We start from the raw sequence: 22,353 nt of genomic DNA, 5'->3' as shown, positions 1-22,353 counted from the left end.
TGCTATTACCATAATTAGCATTATTTTATAAAAATTCAAGTAGCATGAACTTGAAAAATGGGATTTCGCCTTTCTCCAACCACAATGATCCTGTTTTTGTAGCCAACCCTCTCCCACCTCTGGGCCTTTGTATTTGCTGTTCCTGGGGCCTAGTTCTTCCCCCAGCTCTTGGCACAGCCGGTGCCTCTTGCTCATGCAGGCCTGCCCATACCATCCCAGTTAAAGTAACCACCCCTTCCCCACCCCACCAGCCTGCCCTATCTACCACTCTCTAGCCCCTCACCCTGTTAACTCCTCTATGGTACTTTGAGCATCGAAAATTACCTTGTTTATTGCACACCTCCTCAGCTAGAATGTAAACCCTAGGACAGTGAGGATCTTCTCTGTCTTGTTCATTGTCCAAATGCTTTCAGTCACTATGCTCTACTGCGTATGTACCAGAATGCTTACTGGATGTATCTTTGCAAAAGTGAAAGAAATCCTAGGAACAACCTAAACGCCCAGCGACAGGGGAATGGTGGTATAAAGCATGGTCTCCTCATACTGAAGAACGTGTGTCTAGCTGTTAAAAAGAATGAGCCAGGGGTGCCTCACTGCCTCAGTTAGTGGAGTATGCAAGCCTTGATCTCAGAGTTGTAAGTTTGAGCCCCATGATGGGTATAGAGATTACTTAAAAATAAAGTCTTAGAAAAAAAAAAGAAGTCAGATATGTATGCAATCACTTGAAGGGATATGCCCTATTATTAATTGAAAAAAATCAAGTTATACATATGTGTGGTTTGATTCTTACTCCTCCTTTACAGGGGAGCAGTGAGGAAGAAAGAAGAAAACAATCAATAGATGCCTATATACATCCTTACAAGCACAGAAAAAGGCAAGGGAGAGCATCTACCAAACTTGCCAAGGGCAGAAAGCACATCCATTCTGGTCACTACCATTTTCTCCAATCCTGACTGCAGATACTTAATAAATACTCCATGCCTGAGTAAATGGTTACCTTCGGGGGAGGGGATTTTAAGAATGGAGGGTGGCACCTACTACTTTGTTTATTCATCTCTGCGTTGTTTGACATGTTACAACAAGTGCGTATATCTTTGCATAACCTTTTTAAAACCAAATTCAACCCATTCTCACACAGGCGCAAATCAAGTCTCGGACCATAGCAGTCCTAAGTAACAGCTGCATCAGTCTCAAAGAAAGCGGGGATGCACGAACTGGTCCAGTAGCCTCTCGTTCTAAAAGCTAAAAACACTGTCTTCTAAAAACATAAATACATTTAACTTAGATCCTTCTAGTTAAACATATGACAAGGTTAAGCTGTTACCATAACCTGTGTCATTTTTCAAACCCAAATTTGAAATCTACCAGTGAAATATGTTGTAGAGAAAAAAAAAAAAAGGCGCCAATTACTGCACATTCTAAATTCCAATTTTGATTTACCACCTGACAACTGCAATGTCTGAAAAACAGGCTCACATTTAACTCTTAGACCATTCCACACAGACTGCTAAAAAACCATGTGCTGTTGTCACTAACAATTAAGACCAATATTTTTTAAAAAGTCACTGCTTCATTTCCTCAGATCAAAAAAAAACACTTAGGTAAATTTGGTAGCCATCACAAATGTGACTGGGATCACGGGTTCCCATCATCAAATGAAATCACAATGACAGGTTTCTGCCAACAGACTTAAACCTACACAGGGATATAATAAATTCCCTTCCCAGCCTCTTCCCCGGCATGTGCGCTGCTTCCCAAATGTCCAGGATGGCTGCCTTCCCATACAGGATATTCTAACTCACTGACACACTATAACTTTGAGAAAGAAATGAACAACTCACCCACACTGGTAAAAATGGGCCCCCTCAGAAACCAGGCCTTTACACCACACATGTGGCCACTGCAGTCAGGCCAAGTCGATATGGTCTTCTCCGACCCTTAATAATGTTTTACAGGCATTAATCTCTGGTGATCTAAAAGAAACAACTCAACCTTGTCAGAAAAGGCCATCTCCAGTGGCCAAGGTGGACTTTTGGTACCCATGAGATGGGAGACCATGATGGGCCAATGAAATGGTGTTTCTCTGAAAAGGCAGCTCCATCCCTCTTGCCAGTCAGCTGGACCTCGGAAGGCTGGGGGAGAAGTGCAAGTCCCAAGCGTCTGGCTCAGGCAACTGGGTCACAGTTAGCCCATTTGCCCAGATGGTGACTCCTGGGTCTGGGAGGAGAAGTTTAGGTTGAACATGTTGAGTTCATGGTGCCCAAGGGACAGTCACCAGGGGACATCAAGAAAGCAGAGGCTCTACATCTGGAGCTGGAGCTCAGGAGGTTAATACGGATTTGAGACAGGGTCAAGTGTTTGCATCCCTGGGGTAGTACATAAAGCACTGGGGTGAATGTGCTGGCTTGGGGGGAGGAGTGTGGGAGAGGTAAGCAGAGGGCTGCTGACCGCAGGCCAGTACCATCTTTTCTCAGGCTCTTACACAGCACCTGTTTCAAAATTTAATCTTTGGTGAATAAAAATTGGGGTGAGGCACTAACTTCATCCCTGCTCTGTTCTGCATATAAACAGAAGCAGCAAAAGCCTATTAAGAGAAACAAGCTATGTTTATTAAGTGCTTACTACGCACCCTGCCCTGTGCTAAACGCTACACATGAATTATATCCTGGAATCATCAAAACAGCCCTGGCACGAAATCCTGTGACTACCATTTCACAGATGGGACACTGAGGCTGGGAGTGAATGTGTGGGGGAGCTCGGGGCTGTCATGTCACAGCCCACAGTTAGACAGTCTCTGGGCCAGATGGAGAACATTGAAGAAGAACAATTATAATACATAAGAGCTGCTACTTAGTAGGAGATGGCTCTGGACTAGGAATACCATCTCAGCAAATCCTTACAACCCGCTGAGACTGATGTTGTCATCCCATTTTACAAACAAGGAACCTGAGGCTGAGGAAGAGGAAATCAACTACATCAGAGGTTCCCCCCCCCCCCCCCCCCCGCCCACACCCACGTGGGCCAAACCTAGACTAGAGCCAGAGCCCCACCCTCAGAGGATCTCAGGGTCGCAGGAAAAACGCTGAATAAATGGTACCATTTATTGAATGCTCACTATGTGCCAACTGCTGCTCTAAGCACTTTACACACAATATTCTCGCTTCATCCTCAAAACTCCATGAGGTGGCTGCTATTGAAATCCCCATTTTACAGACAGGGAAATCGAGCCACAGAGAGGTGAAGCCAGTTGCCCAAGGTCACATGGCTGATAAATGGCACTGCTTAAATCTGAATCTGGGTCTCTGCCTCTCAAACCAAAGCCCCTAAAATAATTTCGATTAACAGGAGCTACTCTCCACTGAGTACTAACTATGGACTCGGCCCTTTACATGCATACCCTCAACTAACCCAATGATGTAGATGTTAACACCTTCACCCAATTTCATTGGAGCCAACAATAGCGCAAACACGTAGTAAGTGCCTTCCATGTGCCAAACGCCTTATTCGCCATATCTCAACATCTCAACAGAATCCCCAGCAAAAGACACTCTTATTCCCGTTTTACCGAAGGGGAAACTGAGGTTCGGTGCGGTTTCCCTAGATCGCAGCTCCCGAGTGGCAGAGGCAGGACACGAACCCACCACTACCCGACTCCCACTCCATGCTCTTCCATACATTGCTGGTAGCTCGTCTCGAAAGTTGAGCCATGCAGGCACAGGTCTGGCCAGGTCCGGAGGGCGCGAGTCCCGGCGCCGCCGCCCCCCACAACCGGTGCCCACACCCGGCCGTCCGCCGGGTCTCCAGCCCGTGCTGACCCTCGGGGTCCGAGTGAACACCGATTCCCCGCCAGCCCTGCGTGAGGCCGCCCCTGCACCCGAACCCACAAACCTGGGCGTCCCGGCTGCCCGCCCCGCGGGCCCCACGACCGCAGCGTCCGGCTCCGCGCGGTTCGCTGGAGACACCGCCAGCTCGGGTGGCCCGAGTGACTTCCAGGCTGCCCACTTCCAAGCCTTCTTCGCGCGAAGCCTTCTGGGAACTGTAGTTTCGCCCTAGGCGGCAGCAAACTGGAGAGAAGGGGGTAAAAAAAAAAAAGCCTAGCGCGCAGGTATTGCTGGGACCAGTAGGCGCAGCCCCGCGCCGCCTTCTGGGAATGGTAGTCCACCTGTCGCCTCCGTGCCGCTCCAGTCTCCAGAGCACTTCCGCAGCCCCGAGGGGCGTGAGGGATGGAGGCGTGTCTTCTGCAGACTCCAGACCCGTGGCCGAGCTCTGCGCTCTGCGAGAGCGGCTTTTCCCTTTCTCCCAGCCCTGTCTGCCTCCACCCTTCCTCCGACGGACTCACCCCCTCTCTCCGCTGGGCGCGAGGTACTTACCCCGAGGGCGCGAGCCTCGGGAGAGGCGGGGACAGCGGAGCTGTGCGCTAGACCCCCAGTGGAGGGGAGCGGCAGTGGAGGGCGTCTTTGCGCGCTCGCGCACGCGCGCTCGCCGGCCAACACCGGCCTAAATGCGGCGGGCCCCCGCGGGGGAGACTTTTTTTTTCCCTTTCGAACGCGCGCGCGCGGAAGCGCGCGCTGAGCTTCTTCCTACCGGGCGCGCGCGAGTGCGCACGCGCGCTCACTCCCTTAGCCTGGGTCTGTCTACTGGGCGCGGGGTTGGAGGGTAACCGCTGCGTCCGCGGAGTCTTCCCGCAGCATCCCCAAGGTCGCTATCCAGGAGCTCCTTGTAGGTCTGCTCCTTCACACAGGAGCTCCCGGGTATCTCCACACACGCTGTACCCGTCCCTTGTCGGGAGTCCTGTCGTCGCAGGTAATAGGCAAGGATGGCTCCAGCCTTGAACAGGCGGTCACGCCCTCCTTCCTACCCACGCCGAGGGCCGGGACGCCCGAGCTTGTAGGGACTCGGGTGTGGTGGTCTCTCGCCGGCCGAGGCATCTCCAGAGCTCTTTCCTCCATGGGAGCCTCAGGACCACCATCCAGAGGGCTGCCCTGGAGGCCCTGTGAGCCACCTTTCAGTCGTTGATCACACATTCTGAGGGTGTCTGGTGTTAATGTTGAGTACCTACTGCCTGGGAATTTTGTTCAAATTTAGTTCACCTGCAGAAATAATCAAGAATCCGACCCTTTAAAAAAAAAAAAAAAAAAAAAAGGATGTTACTTCAACTCCATAGGGGTTACCCAGGGGATTGCTGAAGCGCAAGGTCCTCGAGCAAGAAAACCCAGTCAATAACATTGTTTCCTCCAAGAAGATGCTCAGTAAGACTCGAAACTGGGAAGCGTATATTCCTCCTGGGAGAGGGCAGAGGGTCATTCATTTGCACATTCATTCAACAGAACTGTATTTAGCCTCTACTTCATGCCAGGCTGGGTGATTGTGGGACAGTGGGGAGTTAAGACAGGGTTCCTACCCGAGGGAGCTAAGTCCAGTGGGGGTATCAGACCATCACCAGAGAGAGACAATCTAAAGCAAGACTATCTGACACAATTATAATGCAACCACATATGCCATTTTAATTATTACATTAAAAAATTAAAGGAATGGTTGAAATTAATTTTAATATTTTATTTAACCCACTATATCCAGAATAAGTTATGCTTAATGAGAAAACATTTACACGGCTCCAATTTTAAAATTTTATTTAACTAAAATAAAATTAAAACTCTGAGGCATAAACAAAGATACTCATTTGTGGCATGGGTTGTTGTAGCAAAAGGTTGGAAACTGCCCAATGTCCATTAATAGAAGGTTGGATAAATAAATGATCAATACCACGCCGCTGGCAACTGCTGAAAAATGAGACGGAGCTATATGTATTAATATGAGTTCATCTGTAAGATATATTAGGTGAGAAAGAGGTGCAGAACAGTGTGTAGTGCACCACTATTTGTAAGGGTTATCTTTCACATACACACTTGGGTATGTACAGAACAGCTGTGGAAAGATACAACCACCGTTACCTTTGTGAAGGGGAAACAAAGATAGGTTATCATGTGTGAAAAGGTGACTTTTTCAATCTATGCTCCATAGTATCTTTTGAATATTTTGTTACCAAGTCCATTTTAAAAAAAATATTTTTATTTTATTTATTTGACAGAGAAATCACAAGTAGGCAGAGAGGCAGGCATAGAGAAAGGAGGAAGCAGGCTCCCTGCTGAACAGAGAACCCGATGTGGGGCTCAATCCCAGGACCCCAAGATCATGACATGAGCCGAGGGCAGAGGCTTAACCCACCAACCCACCCAGGCGCCCCATACCATGTCCATTTTTAAAAGTTTAAATGGAGGATGTTAGCTAAGTCATAGAATCATCATAAGAATTCAATGAAACAATGTATTTAAAATGCCAACTCCTTTTCCAAGATTGCCTGTGGCATTATAGCCCCTCTGACTAATTAACTAGGCCCTTCTGATACTGGGTTTCTGCATCCCTGTCCCCTACTGTGAGAGCCACCTATGAGGCCATGGGATTCATGCAGGGCATTATCTCGACAGTGGAGCACACATCACCCTCCATTTGGGTGGCCAAGTCTCCTTGCTATATATACTCTCAGCACTTTTTTCTTTCCTTCTTAAAAGTGAATCAATAGGGGCGCCTGGGTGGCTCAGTGGGTTAAGCCTCTGCCTTCGGCTCAGGTCATGATCTCAGGGTCCTGGGATCGAGTCCCGCATCGGGCTCTCTGCTCAGCAGAGAGCCTGCTTCCTCCTCTCTCTCTCTGCTTGCCTCTCTGCCTACTTGTATCTCTCTCTGTAAATAAATAAATAAATAAATCTTTTAAAAAAAAAAAGTGAATCAATAGCATAATTTAATTTGCTTTAAGCTTGGGAAGATTAAAAATTGCAGAAAAGTTCAAAGAATAATAGAACCCAACACTCAGAATTTCTCATTGTCGTCAAATTTTATGACAACTCTTTGATGCTCACCTTCCCTGCTGAACTGTAAGCTCTATCTGGCAAGAACTGTAAACCCTCATCTTCCTACAATAGCATACCCAGCCACTGAGCGACCCAAAAGGAGACCCGGGGCCCAATACTGTCATGGAGTGCAGTGCCCCCTAGAGGCAATTCTCTTTATTACAAAGACAGGACTTGGAGTCTGGCCTTCCATCCCACCACCTTGGAGTGGACTGTGGCTAAGAAAAGGATGTAGTGCGGTGCCCAGTCACAGACCTGGTTTGCCTTCATAGTCAGTAGGACATACCAAATCTTGGCTTCAAATATTAACTCCCCTAAATTGAATGCAGGGCCTGATTTCTCCCATTTGAGAGATAACCCATGGATTATCACGATACTAAAAAGTCAAGACTATTGGGACATAGGCATCTGGAGCTCACTCCATATTTGCTTTTAAGGGCAGATAATGGGATTAGGGAATCAAAGGTGGGGGAATTTTAGGAGAGAGGTGGTAAATGGGGTCGAAGAGTGTGTCCAAAAAAACACACAGAGGCTTGGGTTTTGAAGGCCTTCTGTCCCACTAACCCTCAAGGAATGTGCCCACAAAGGGTCCTAACCACTTGCTTTTTGCAGGCTAGCCAAGAGAAGTTGGACCCAGAGGAGATGTTAGAAACAATGGAAAGTGATGGCGTGACTGAAAATTTGTTACAAATCACTACTCTCTCAGTAGCTCTGGGGTCTCAAGGAGGAGCAATTGGGGTAAATATAAGCTGTGGGGCGTGGCCCACTAGGCCATCCACTGATCGGCAGGATCTGAAGCAGTTCATGCTGGCTCCTGAAAAGTGGTCCAAAGGAGCAGAAAGTGTAGGCTTGTAGGGGAAGAAAATGTGAAAATGTAATGGCAGGAGGGCAGCATGCAGCCTTGGGCAGAGTACAGAGACAGAGGGGACATTAGTGTCTCTGACAGCCAGTTACAAATTCCCATTAGTTAGCCTGTGGGTCGGAGAGCTTCCTTGGCATCAGCTGGCAGACTCTGCCTCCTCTGATATGGTAGAAGCAGCCTGACCTGTGGATCAGCTCTTAGTCTTGAATCTGTCCCATGTAGCCTTGAACAAATCCCTTTCCCCCTCTGAATTCATGATCCCCATAATGTATAATGGAGATAATACTATTTGCCTCTCAGGATTCTTTTGAAAAGGAATGAAGTGATTGATGTGAAGACTTTGGGTGGGGGACCCTAACCCATTCTACACATGAGAGGATGATACGTTTTGCTTACTGCTTCCCCCAAATCCAGCCACCAAGTCTCTGTGGCAACACAGGGCCTAGGCCGAGCCATGCCAGAGTGTGGGTTCTGTTGACCTCGCCTCAGGAGGCCCCGGCCAAACTGATCTGGAACTCCCAAGCACTCCAGGTAAGTGCTTCTCAGAGTTTAGTGTGCCTAAGATCAGCCAGAGCGATTGTAAACATCAGCTTTGGGGGCCCTACCATCAGTTACCCGTTCAGTAGGTCTGGTGTGGGGCCCAGTAACTTGCATTCCCAGCAAGTTTCCAGGTGGTGCAGATGCTGCTGGCCTCGGGATCTCACTCTGGAAGGAGCTACTTCTCCAAACTGAAAGTGCATCAGTTTTCCTCCTCCTGGCAGGTACAAGGATGGCCTCCATTGCCCTCTGCTGGCCAGACTATAAATTTAGCTGTCATGGAGAGAACGGCTTAGGTGTGAGAACCAGACCAGTCTACAAACAGCAATTGTTAATTGTTTGTTGCTTCAGAGTACCCTTAAAGAGGAATTCACAGGAGTTATCTTATTTGATCTTTGCAACAACCCTGTGAAGTAGGCAAAGCTGGCATTTTTCTTTTACAAGTAAAGAAAACAAGCCGATCATCAGACCAGTAATGGCAGACTCCTTGACAGAGAGGACTTGTTAAAAAGTAGGTTTCCCAATCCAAAGAGGAAAAGTAGAGGTTTGTCCTCATGAAGGCCAAGGAGAAGGGCATAGGGAAGACGCATGGCAGAGGCCTCATGTGTGAGAGCTTCTTGATTCCACAAACCTGGGAAGGCCGGCAAAGCCAGAGGGCTGGATCCTTTCTCCAGCAGTGCAAGAGGGGTTGGCTCTTAGTCCTGGGGGACCCCCTCATTCCAATTTCCTCTTCTAATAGTCAGACTTGGATGTCCATAGAATCACCTAGGGAATTTGTTAGACGTGAAGGTCCCTGGGTCCCACTGCCATGGTTCTTATGTTGGTCTACGATGGAACCTGGGGATCTGTATTTTAAGACACACTCTTTCCCTACTAGTTCCAGAGCAGGAGATCCAAGGACTGCACTCCAGGAACTGCCAAGTCCTGGCAAAATGCTCTCTTGACACATCACCAGCAACAAAGAAATGTTATTTGTCTGGGACGGTATTCCCTTCTAGCACCCCCTCCCTGCTTCCTTCGCCCATAATATCCTATGGGGTCATGACAGCCAATGTTAAGATTCAATCCTCAACTCTTTGATTCACCCTCCCCAAGTCTCAATTTCCTCATCTATAAAATGGTGTTATACATACCTTACTGGGCCTCAGTGAAGGTTAAATGAGAAGATGTGTCTTATGGATGGCTCCTGATGTTCAAGAAATATTCAATACACATGAGTTCATGGATCTTGACTTCTAAGCCCTAGTTCCTCAAAAAGTAGTAACATCTAAGCTGGCATCCTTTGGATTCCCACAGGTATTTTAAGCAACGGTCCTGAGGAGGACCAAGGAATAATCAAGGTGATGTCTTCTACCAGACTCATTCCCCTATGGAAGGATTTTAAATACCTCCTAAATGACATCATACATAAAAGCAAGGTAATACATATGCAGGACATAAATGTGTTATTGGCCTCTATATACCTTAATTGTTACGAGCACTTCAGAAGAGCATAGATTTTCTGGGGAAGCAGAAAGCAGGCACAGTAGACCATAAAACAATTGTCCCCTTAGTAGGAAGTGGACCTCTCATTTCCAAATGAGCCTAGGGATCTCTCGCAAGTACATTTTAGTAGTGGAAGGGCAACACTCTGGAGCATTGTCAGAGGAACCAAACCTTTAGGGAGAGAGATTTTTCTAAAACAGAAGGGATTAGGCAGCAGGCAGAACACTTGCCAAGCTCAGTTTTGCTCTGGTTGGCTCTGTGTGAACTACCAGGTGCATGTGTCACAGCGCACGCTCATATCGCTGTGGGATAATACATATTGCATATAATCTTCCTCTGTCAAGCTTAAAGGTAGGGTGTTAAAGTCTTTGTGCACTTTTAAGCCTTAAGAACTTAAAGTTGCACTGACTTTTGTCACACACTGGTTACATTTCGTGTAGGTCCGCAGTGGAGTACTTGCCTGGGCAATGTATTAAATACGTCTTTTATGACATCTGTACCTTGTAGACAAAAGGAGTGTTAGCAAACGGGTATGCTGGGAAGAACATCTGTTTTCCCCTGCGCTCACACCAAGAAATTTGTCCATTCAAGCCCTGTTAGGGGTTTGGTTCTTTCTTATGTCTCGTGTTGTGTTACCTGCTCGCGAACTGCAGGTGTACTATGAGTGACAAGTCGTGCGTGTGTGGATGTAACAGGCAGGAGGCATGACCATGGGAAAGGCTTCCGTTGTGACTTGTGTGAGAGTATATTTAGTGCATGTGTGTCCTGGTCTGTCGCTTCATGCCAGGCCTCTCTCCAGCAAACGTCAGAAGACCTAAAGAATGAAGTGGTTGTGCTGAGTGACCAGTCCCAGATACTGTTCAAAGAGTCTCGCCATCCTCAAAATATGCCGCTTATATGCTATTACTTCAGCGATGCCAACTTCTTCGCCTCCCTCTCTTGGGTGACAAGCACCAAAGAAATACAGGTAAAACTAGCTCACCTTCCCTCTCCTTCTTAGCTCACTCGACAGGGGCCATGACCACTTATAAGCTCTCATCCCAAACTGACAAAGGGAGATCTACCTCTTGAATGAAAATGACCGATGGGGCACCTGGGTGGCTCAGCCATTAAGCGTCTGCCTTTGGCTCAGGTCATGATCCCAGGGTCCTGGGATCAAGCCCCGCATCAGGCTCTCTGCTCAGCGGGAAGCCTCTTCTCCCTCTCCCACTCCTCCTGCTTGTGTTCCCTCTCTCACTGTGTCTCTCTCTGTCAAATAAATAAATAAAACCTAAAAAAAAAGAAAGAAAGAAAGAAAATGACAGAGATCTAGGGATCCCCCCCCTCCTCCCTAACAGTCTCTCCTTGATGAGATTTTCTGATTTCCCTCAAGTAGCCCAAGGAAAGGGCCCCAGACTTCCTGCTTCTACAGTATTTCCAGTTCCCATAACCAGGGGGAGGGGGTAAAAACACTTGAGAGTCTTCCGAGTCCTCCTCAGCACAGGCACGGGGCAAAGGAGCCGCATATTCAGCCCTTTCCTCTCCTACTTTCTTTCCTAGTCAGGGTCCATCTTACTCTCTTGTAGGCTGTTGTATGGATGAAGAGCAAAACTGATGACATGGTTGAGAAGAGAATATTCTCCATGACTGAACGACTGCCGCCCATCCAGTGCATGGTCCACACAGGTTCCTTTCACATCCTCGTGGCCTACTGTGGCGATCTGATCTTGCGGCTCTTTGGGGACCACTTCCGGTCGTTCAAACCCCTGGGTATAGTGCCCTGCCGCTTTAACATCAACTGCCTCTGCTATGACCCAGAAATGAAGATGCTTCTGTCAGGCATTCTGGGGGCAGTGGTCACCTGGATCATTGAGCGGAGCGGCAGGGGCCTCCAAGTAGCCCACATGGTCCCCATCCCTGGGGATGAGCTCATCCAGGACATCAGTCTGAATGGTCCCAATGGCTCCGTCCTTGCGCTGTGTGAGACGGTGGTGAGGGTCCTTGAGCGCCAGGGCCAAGGCCAGCTAGGAGAAGTTCAGAGGTTCATGTCCACCACCAGTGGCTCCCCTATCACCTGCTGCTTCACCTGCTCAGACCAGGGCTTTCTCTATGCTGGAAATAAGAGTGGGGAAATCCAAGTATGGAGCATCGCCCGGGGAAACTCTCTCCACAGGTTCAAGGCCCATGTCTCGGCGGTGATCTGTATCCGCAGCCGGCCGGAGGCCCACACCCTGCTCACAGCCGGCAAGGAAGGCCTGATCAAGGAGTGGAACCTGACTCTGGGCAACCTGCTGCGGCGGCTAGAACTTGGCGAGGAGCTGTATGAACTCAAGTTTATTGACAACATTACTTTCTTCTGCCAAACCACCCACACCTTCTCCTTGCGCTGTCTGCCTTGCTTCTACAGCCTCTTCAACGTCTGTGGCTCTGCTCCCCAGCAGCTGCGTCGGGTCCGCTGCGGTGAGAACTGGTTCCGGATTCTGTGCACTACTGAGGATGGCTTATTGCGCTTTATGTCTCCACTCACAGGGGATCTGCTTGTCCTCACCTGGCCCTTCTCAATCCTGGACCGGGCTGTGGATTGGGCCTATGACCCAGAAAAAGAGGAGCTCTTTGTAGCAACAGGCACCACAGAGGTGCTGGTGTTTGACACAACCCGCTGCCCTTGCCCAGCCAAGTATCTCTTGTGCACCTCCCCAGACTCTCGGGACTGGGTACAATGTCTGGCTTATGGGCATTTCCACCTGGGGCGGGGTCTACAAGGACTTATGTTCTCTGGACACCAGAGTGGGGTGATCAGAGTGCTTTCCCAGAACTACTGTGCCCGAATAGAGAAGTTCATGCACTTTGGAGCTATCCTGGCACTCTCTACACTACCTGGAGGGCTTTTTGGTAGCCGAGAAAACTCTTTGCTCTGTTCCTATGGAATGGATGACTACATACACCTATCAGAAACTGTGCTTGAAGGGAAGCGAGTGCATTTGAAGACGCTCGCCAGCATTCTCAGCAGCTGTCACCTAAAACATCTGATACTCTTGCCCACCTCTGTGGGTGCTATCACGGAGACTAACTGTCTGCGTCTTTGGAAGTTCCATGATTTTCTGTCCTCTGAGTCACAGGAAGGCTCAATGTATATAGAGACACTGCCTCTGCACCAGTGTACCATCACATCCTTCGATGTCTGCCTGTCCTTGAGTCTTTTTGTCACAGGGGGTATTGATGGGTCTGTCCGGGTCTGGAACTTCCATGGCAGACTTGTAGCCATGCTGGATTCATCGCTGCACTTTGGCCCACTCTGCTTTGCAAACGACCGGGGTGACTTGCTTGTGACTTTTAACCAGAGTCTTTATCTGGTGTCCTGTCTCAAACTGCTTCACCCAAACCTGCTGGCTCGCCTTTCCTTTATGAGCATGACAGATGAAGTGCTAGAGGCCCCTAAGCCTTTCGCCCCAAGCTTCTTCTTCTCCTTTGAGACCATGTTTGTGCCCAAGTACATCTACCTTGGAAGAGGGAAACAGGAATTAGCAGGTCTAGAGAAACTTGTCAATAAGCGGGCCATTGCCTTTGATCATACGGTGCCACACGTCATAGAAGAAGACGAGCAAGGGAGCCCTGTGATACTGTCTTCCTTCAGACGCCGTTTCTCATATAAAGAGGAGACTGTTGGGATGGAGGTGAGCAAGCCTCCCCATTATGTGGTTCCTCCCCAACTACAGTTGTCTACCTGGGATGGACTCAACCCTTACCAAATACTGCGATGCTACTTTGGTCATGGGCGGGAATGGCTCTTGGCTCCTGACTGCTACATCCCCAACTCAGTGATTCGTGCCCGTCTTTGGCCAGAGGGCAGCCCAATATACCTACAGTGCAACCTGCATTCACCTGTGTGGGAAATGGAATGGGACAAGTCCCAGCAATTCTTCTTCTGGCACAGTAGGGAAAAGTCTCTAAGTGATGATGCAGGAGAATATTCATATGAAAAGGAGGATGACAACTTCATAGAAATGAGGCTGACCAAGGATGTAACCTACAGTGTCCTTACGGACTCAGCAAACCGTAGTTGGCTAGGGAAAAAGATGAGTGAAATAGCTATTAATAGCCTAGTGGAGACAATCCTCAACATTATGATCCATGCTTCCCCACTGAAGTACCAATGCTGCATTGGTGCATTGGGACAAATCTTTGCCTCTTACGAGGTGTCTTCATCCCTGCGCTCTGAAACAGCCCGTCGCCTACTGGATGATACCGCCAATTCCAACCCACTGATCCGAGAGCTAGCCTGGGAAGGGCTAAAGCGTCTAGGAATGATTACTCATCTTTTTGCCATGCCTCTGGCCCAAGGATTGATGGACAAGGACCAAAGAGTGAGGAATAAGGCCCTGACCCTCATACCTGACACTGGAATCCACTGTAAGTCCTCCCTCTTAAGCCTGATCCAGCACCGAGAGACCTTCCGGGAGATGCAGTAAGTTCTTTGTGCCTTCTGCAATTCTTGACTAGCCTCTAGTTTTCTTCACCCTTTCCCTTCCTTCACTCTCTCTTCATACCTCTCCATTAACTCTTACTGTCCTTTTTCTCTTTCATTGTCTTTTTCCATTCTTACACTGTCCTGACAATCCTGACTGCTCACTCCTGTCTCCACCTTTTCTCCTGTTCCTGTCTGTCACCTAACTCCTGAGTTCCCCTGCTCATTCTTTTCTCCTACCTCTTCATTCCCCATAAAAACCACTCCATTCATTGCCACCTGACTTTCTAGACTTCTTTTTTCTTGGCCATCCTCTATCTCAACGTACACTGTCTCTGTTGGCCACTGTGCCAAGCCCCCTGACTGTTCCACAGCAGTTTGCAGTTCCTTCCTTCTCATTTTCCCTGTTGTCCTTTCCCTGATTCATCCTGGTCTTTCCCCTCCTCTGACTTTTACAGGCAGGAAATGATTGGGGATGAATCCCTAGACCATCTGTTGGGAATAAGGGCCACAGATCTCCAAATCCTTCACACTCAAGTGGAGCAGCGATTGAATGAAAACCTGACTTTGTCAGAGGGACAGGAAAAGCCTGCTTTTTCTTTAGAGGTCTCAAGGGTCTCTGAACGTCTATCCCTTTCCAAGCAACCTGACGTAATTCCTGAAGAATCTAAAGTTCCCATCAAGTCCGGCAAAGGCAAAAAGGGGGGCAAAAAGCATGGTACGTGTGGGGTGATCTGATTCATGCCTCATGGTTCCCAAGGGGCAAAACAGTTAGGGCTAACATGGGTCAAGAGATATCAATCAGTTAGGACCAGAGACAAGTAGATGCATTTTTTCACACAAACTTCCTAGGAAGAATCTATCCTAACTCAGGGAGACTCCAATGCTTATCTCTACAGGATTTAGAAGGGGGGAGCACCAGAATAAAGTAAGGAGAGCTTTTTTTTTTTTTTTTTTAAGGCCTCAGCTCCCTCTGTTGCTACTTCTTTTATGGCAATTCTTCTTACTCATACCATTAGTGGGAAAGAAGTGACTTAAGCCTCCCATGCCTTTCTTATCTCCATCTCCTGATCTTCCCTACAGCCCGAAAATTGTGGCGGGCCCTCAAGAAGATGAAAGAGGCTGGCAGAGAGCAAGGTCTCTTAGAGGGTGAAATTGACGAGAGGGAAGCTGCACCAGTTTCGGTGGAGGAGACAGCCGCCCATCCTAGAATCTCTTCGACCATCAGTGTGTTGAAGAGTTCAAAAGATGGTGAGCCACAACCTCCAGAGAAAGACACCTCAAAGGACCATTTTGCATTGACCCTGAAGACGCTGAGGAAAATCCGTGAGAGAAAAGGCAAGAAAAGAACAGCGCGGAAACCCAAAAAGAGGCGCAAGAAGAAGACAAAAGAAGCCAAAGTTACAATTGAGGAAACTCCGGCTGCTATAAAGGAAGAACCAGCTGTGAAGCAGCTGAAAGCCCAAGGGCGGGGTGCCGCTGGGGCGCCTGGCCGCAAGACCATCCCTGAAGAGAGCTCATCATGGCGGGATGATCTATGTCGTCTTATGACCCTTAGAATATCTGGTTCGCAAACACACATGTCAGAAGCTCTAAACATGGAGCTGGTGGCCATGGCTCAGGAGGTGCTGGCGGATCGACAGCCCAGCTGGGAGCTTTTCCAGGAGATCTGCCCCTTGTTGGAGGAAAAAAGTGAGGTTCTGCTTGAGGACCTCAACTGGGATGTAGCCTGGCCAGAGGAGAAACCAATTTTTGTTCATGAAGGGGCGATCAGAGACGACATAATACGCAGAAGGGAGGACGAGATACCAGAGGTACAAGAGCAAAAGGAAGCAGAGGACATGACAGCTGTGCAGGAAACCCAGGTGATTCCCAAAAAAGTCAAGAAAAAGAAAGTTCTCTTTTTAGGACCAGGTGGTCTAACCAAGGGAAAACGAATATCAAAGAAAGAAGAGAAGAAATCCTTAAAGAAGCCCTTTAAGCAAGAGAGGAAAGAAGTTCAGCAGGAAATAGAAGTGGATGAAAAAGAGACAGTGAGCAAAAGAGAGAGAGATGTGAGCCCAGTAGTAGAGGAAGTGGCCATATCGGAAGAGGAAATAGTTAAGCAAGAAGAAAGCCCAGTTATGGCTGAGAGGAAGCTGTCTTGGCAGGAGTGGAAGAAGTCCTGGGATGAGTGGAAACAGGCCCAGGATGAGAAGATACCCTGGGATGAATGGAAGAAAGCTTGGGACATGAGGCATCTGGAGGAAGAGGAGAAACAACAAACAGATGAAAGGAAGCCACTCCCAGGGGAGGAAAAGCTGGATGTGGACAAGAAGAAGCTGAGATGGGATGAGTGGTTAGAGGTCTGGGAAAAGAGAGTGGACAGGTCCAGAGAGGAACACAAACCTGAGGAGGAACTGACCCTGAAGAGAGAAGAAGTATCTCAGGAAGGGGGAGGAGAAGTGTCTCAGGAATGGGAAGAAGAAGGAGAAGAGAAAGAAGAGCTGATGTCAAAAGAGCAAAGACAGATCCGAAAGGAATATGATCAGGCCTGGATTGAGAGGAAACGAGCCCAGGCTGAAAGAAATCGAGCCCAAGAAGAAAGGAAGCTGGCCCAAAAAGAAGAGAAGCTGGCACAGAAAGAGAGAAAACTGGCCCAGGAAGAGAGAAAACTGGCCAGGGAATATGGGAAACTGGCTCAGCGAGATAGGACAATGGTCCAGGCAGAGAGGAAGGTTGTCCACAATGAGGAAAAATTGGCCCAAAGAGAGGAGAAGTTAAGCCAAGAAGCAGAAAAACTGGCCCAGAAGAGGAAGAAACTGGCCAAGCAATTTGAGGAACTGGCTGGAGAAGAAGAGAAAATAGCGAAGAAAGGAGGGAAGCTGGCTGAGGTAAAAAAGATGCTGGCTCAGAAAACGGAAAAACTGACCCAGAAGGAAAAAGATCTGGCATTGCAAGAAAAAGAACTATCCCAGGAATTGAAGGACCTGATGTGGGGAGAGGAGGAACTGGCTCGGAAAGAAGAGGAAATGAATCAGGACTTGAGCGATCTAGCTGAGGAAGAGGAGGAACTGTCTCAGGAAGACAGGACCCTGGCCTGGCAAGAGCAGAAACTGAGTAAGGAAGAGAAAGCGCTGGTCCTGGAAGAAGAACTGCTGATTCAGGAGGAGAAGAAACTGGCCCAGGACAAGGAGAAACTGCCTGAGGAAGAGGAAAGGCTTGCTGAGAAAAGGAAGAAACTGATGGAGAACAAGTTAAAACTGGTCCAGGAAAAAGAAAAATTGGCCCAGGACAAGGCAAAACTCACAAACAGCAGGAATATATTATCCTGGAGGGGGAAGTCTCTGGCTCAGGAGAGGGAGAATCTGCACCAGGAGAAAGTGAGATTGGCTCAGAGGAAAGAGAATCTCCTCCAGATCACAGAAAACCTTGCCCAGAACAAAAATAAATTAGTCCAAGAAAAGGAAAAACTGGACGTGTACAAGAAGAAACTTGCTCAGGAAGAGGAAAAGCTTGTGGAAGAAAAGGAAACACTTGCCCAGAGGAAGGAGAAGGTAGATGAGGCTGAGAAAAAGCTGACCCAATTAGAAGAAAGCCTGGCTCAGAAGCAGCACAATCTAGCCCAGGACAAGATGGACTTAGCTATGGAAAAGAGAGGGGTCTTCCAAGAACTGAAAATGCTCAGAGGAGACTGGGATAGTGTTAAGGAAAAAAAGGCACTGAGCAAAGAAATGAAGAAACTGGCCCAGGAGAAGGTCAGGCTGGCTGAGGAAAGCCAAATTCTCTCTACAGGAGAGACTAAAGAAACCTTAAAACAGTTCAGAGTGACCAAGAATGAACTAGAACAAATCAAGAGGAAATTGTCACTAGAGGAGAAGATACTGAGGTATGAAGATAGAGTATTGGCCACAAAGCAAAGGGACATTGCCAAAGGAAAACTGGAATTTACCAGAGGAGGAAGAGTGTATGCCCAGGAAGAGAAGAAGCTGGCCAAAGCAGTAAGGAAGCTGAGTAAAGAAAAGGAAGGCATTTCCAAGGCACAATCAAAAGTGAGCAGCAAAGTCTTAAAGGCACTTAGAGATCTTACCAAAGAAGAAATGAAAGTGGTCCAGGAAGAAATAGAGATGACAAAGATGAAGAGGAACTTCTTGGTTAAGGAAAGGAGATTGAGCAAGGAACAAAATAAGCTTGATGCCAAACAGTGGGATTTTTCTGTGGAACAACCAGAAGTAACCAAAGATGAGAAGAAACTGGCTAAGAAGCAGAGAAAACTGGCCAAGGAAATGAAAAGAATGATAAAGAAAGAGAAAAAAATTACTGAGGAAGAAAGCAGATTGGCCAGACAACAGAGAGAAGTCATACAGGAAGAAGAGAAGGAAGAACTAACAAAGGATGGAGAGGTAATACCACTGCTTGGACAAAGGTTGAAAAAGAGAAAAGAGCTAAAGACACTTGATACACCAAAGGAAAAGCTTCCCAGTCAAGAAGAGAGTAGAACGAGCCTATCCAGAGAAATAGAAAACTTACTGGATGAAGTAGAGCGAGAGAGTTTGTCTGAGGAAGAGGAGAAAGAAGGGGAGGAGGAGGAGGAGGAACAAGAGGAGGAGGAGGAAGAGGAGGAGGAGGAAGAGGAGGAAAGGAAGATGGTGGAGGAGAAGGAGGTAGAGGTGGAAGAGAGAAAGAAGAAAGAGAAAGAGAAGGAGAAGAAGAAGAAAAAGGAGAAGAAGGCACAGGAGGGGGAAGAGGAGGAGGAGGAGAAAGAAGGGGAAGAGGAAGGGGATGAGGAGGAAGGGGAGGAAGTGGAGGAAGAAAGCATGAGTGAAGAAGAGTCTGAAAGTCTGAGTGAGGAAGAGTCAGAAAGTCTGAGTGAGAAAGAAAAGGGGGAAAGCTCTTTGAAAAAAGACAAGAAAAAAGAGATCTTAAAAACAGGAAAATCATTTAAGTCACAAGCAGAAAGACAAAAGGACCGAAGGGAAAGAGAAATAATCCCTTCTATTGGAAAAAGAATCCCTGATATCAGAGACACTGCTAAAGAACTAGAAGTTCTGAAAGTCCCTTCCAAGAAAATAATAGCTCTGGACACGCAAGAGAAGATACCAGTGCCAGTGTCTACAAAACAAGTATCCCCGGAAGAAAAGGCCAGAGCACTTGAGGCATCCAGGATGCTTCCAGAGTCAAGGTTTATGGGCAGACAAGGAGAACTGTTGAAGAAATATATGCCCAAACCTCTACAAGTTTTGGATACAGTTTTGGAGTCCCCAGAACGAGACTTAAAGACTCCATATTTACCTGACATATTGAGGCAGGCCATGGAAGCTCACAAACTTCAAGGCAAACCACTAGACCCCAAGTTACAGTGGATTTTGCAGCATCATCCAGTCCTGATGAGAAAGACTGGGGTACCTTTGCCCCAAATCTGGGCCAAGGAAGTAGGTGCTCAGGTAGGACTCTCAGATATAGACTGGATCCACCATGTTCTAGAACGGATGGAGGCAGGAGAACAGCTTTCTAGGGAGAGTTTTCACAGATTGTGCCAGCTTCTCAAAAACCTCACCACAAAGGGAAACCTAGATTGGCTTCATCTGGCCCAACTTAAAGCCATTGTGTACCGTCACAAGCAGATCCTGGAATCACGAAGCACACGTATCTCAAAACCCAGTAAGGAGTCCCTGGGTACAAAGTACCCAAAAGTGATCCCGCCTATAAAAGGAAAGGAAAGCTGGTTAAAACCTTTCGGTGGCCCCACACCAAAGTCCCCATTAGGTACCAAAGGGATCCCCACACCAAAGGGTGTAAACTGGCATCTTTTAGAAGAGCCTTACAGGAGTGCCTGGGCAGGGCAGATATCCGCTGCTCTCGAGGAGATGGAGGTGCCACACTTTCCTCCTGCTACGGGAGACACTGTCACAGGTGCCCAGGCCTCTGTGGGAAAACAAACCCTTGCCCTGATGTTTCAAAAAGACTTCTGGGCTTTTAAGGACAAAGGCAGGTTTCCCAGATTGCCCAAGCTGGAGAAGAAGGCCCGGGCCGTCGCTAAGAAGAAGGAAGAGGTTCCTCTCTGGGAGACATTTGTGGCATTGTACCACGTCTTGCAGATGTTGCAGCGACGATATGCAAAAGACAGCGCTGCTTGGATGGAACAGTTCCATCAGCTCGTGGACCTGTACCAACTTAAGTCCCCCCGAATCCAGAAGCTGCTGCAGGAGCTGTTACTGAGAGATGAACCCCAATCCCAAGAGATCACCTACGAGGAGGCCCAAAAGGCCATGGATCTGGTTCCAGGGGAGCGCTTGTTCTACCACCTGTTTTGTGATGGCTCTCGGAACCCTAAAGGTCCTCTGGAGTTCCAGGAGGTGGTTCCACTCCCAGGTCAGAATAATGTCCGTACCATCAATCATATTGGCATTGCTCAGTATGGGATCTTGGAACTCGCCTGGAAGAGCCTGCCCCAAGCAGATATTCATCTCACCAAGGAAATGCCCCACATCATTGCTCCCACCCCGTAATTTGGGACTGATGTGAGGTCAGGACTTTTCATTCCCACCTGGGGGAAGGCCTTGTTGCCCTAATCTAGACCCTTATCCCTAGGGCCCACACAGAGGTAGGGCCAGGCCAAAGCCCTTTCCCTAACTAGCTCCAGAAACCAGCTTCCATATATGGAATAAAGAGGAGGTTCCCGTTTGTAGCATCACTGTAATGTGTCCCTCTACCTCAAACATTGCTTCCCCAGAAAGGTAGCCAGAGAGACCAGATATATACTCCTGAGAGTGGGAAAACATCCCAAAAGCTAGTGGGTGCTCACCCACTGGAGACCTTCAGGCAGAAGAGTCTTCCCTTTTCCTCTTCCTTACTTGCACCCCCCCATCCTCCCCTAAAGACTACAGGAAGGAAAGCACCTGGCACAAAAATGAATGAATATTTGGCATTAGTGTAAGAGGCACTGACATAGTAGAAAGAAAATGGACTTTAGAATCAGAAGATCTGGCACAGTTCTTGGGAGTTTCACAGTGGAAACAGACTCTGTTTCCCTGTTCGTAGCTCTGCATGCTGATGACTGGAGTCCCAAACAGCAGGTGTGGTGAGTGTTGAGGGGACCCTGGGAGTATCTCATGAGTCCCTTCCCTCTAGTAACAAAGAAGACAAGAATTAAAGGAGAGGGGTAGTAAAGTGAAGGAAGTTGTCCTTGCCAGTAACTGTGTTCTTTCCATGATCTCCACTCCCCACCATGGAATCTTCAGAGTTGCCTTTCTCCAGGTAAACTGAGCCTTTCATCAGCTTCTATCAGGGAGCCCTTCTTACCATTTGCCATACTTCATCATGATGTCTCCTTTGTTATTCTATTCCCTCTACCTGAGTTTGGTTTTGTGGGAGAAGCCAGGGATAGAGGGCAAGAGAAAATTCTGAGAAGTTGGAGTCACCTCAGAGGCCAAGCAGTACAGACCCACATGGAGGGTACAAAAGCTATGGGCCAGGGACAGGAAGCCTCAAAAAGGAAGACTGACCCAACAGCCAGGTAAGGCAGCAAAAATAAGGATGGCCCAGCTGGCTCTCTCAGCTCTGATTTAAATCATTTCTTTCTGGCCTCTCTTTGTCTATGTCAAAAAGGACAGTGTACAAACTACAAGTATCAGGCATGAAAGAGGCATGAACAACACTACAGACCCTACAGGCATCAAAAGGATAGGGATTATATACTATGGATAACTCTACACCCATAATTTTGACAACATAGATGAAATGGACAAATTCCTTGAAACTCCCAGAAAGGAAATAGCAATACCTATTTGTTAAAAAAGATTTTATTTATTTATTTGGCAGAGAGAAAGAGATCACAAGTAGGCAGAGAGGCAGGCAGAGAGGTGGAAGCAGGCTCCCCGCCAAGCAGAAAGCCTAACACGGGGCTTGATTCCAGGACCCCAAGTTCATGACCTGAGCTGAAGGCAGAGGCTCAACCCGCTGAGCTGCCCAGGTCCCCATAGCAATACCTATTTAACACCCTGATTCATTAAATGGTGCTCTATAGAGTTACAACCTACACTCTAAGACTGTCTAAGAAGTTCAATGAACTCCAAGTCAAATGTATTCAAATGTATTCAAAGAGACTCACAGCAAGACACACTGTAATCAAAGTTTTAAAA

The 22,353-nt window shown here is 47.9% G+C and overlaps 2 protein-coding genes across 2 annotated transcripts in view; one reads left to right on the top strand and one right to left on the bottom strand.

Moving 5' to 3' along the window:
• SIPA1L3 (signal induced proliferation associated 1 like 3) overlaps nt 1-4,141 on the bottom strand; it is a 237,337-nt gene extending 233,196 nt beyond the window's left edge. Inside the window, exon 1 of the mRNA XM_044256522.1 lies at nt 3,889-4,141. The gene's annotated coding sequence lies outside the window, so the exon portion shown is untranslated. The remainder of the gene's footprint in view (nt 1-3,888) is intronic.
• A 5,458-nt stretch (nt 4,142-9,599) lies between these two features.
• Nucleotides 9,600-20,721, top strand: LOC122913304 (WD repeat-containing protein 87-like). The gene is made up of 6 exons (XM_044260071.1): nt 9,600-9,722; nt 10,589-10,756; nt 11,355-14,233; nt 14,692-14,951; nt 15,317-19,051; nt 19,118-20,721. Exons 1-6 carry the CDS (start codon nt 9,648-9,650, stop codon nt 20,719-20,721), a joined length of 8,721 nt encoding a protein of 2,906 aa, XP_044116006.1. The 5' UTR covers nt 9,600-9,647.
• The last annotated feature ends 1,632 nt before the right edge of the window (nt 20,722-22,353 follow it).

The sequence above is a fragment of the Neovison vison genome, chromosome 7, assembly GCF_020171115.1.
Source record: "Neovison vison isolate M4711 chromosome 7, ASM_NN_V1, whole genome shotgun sequence".
Lineage (NCBI taxonomy): Eukaryota > Metazoa > Chordata > Mammalia > Carnivora > Mustelidae > Neogale > Neogale vison.
Note: the sequence above shows the minus strand (reverse complement) of the source record. Positions and strands in the feature narration are given on the sequence as shown.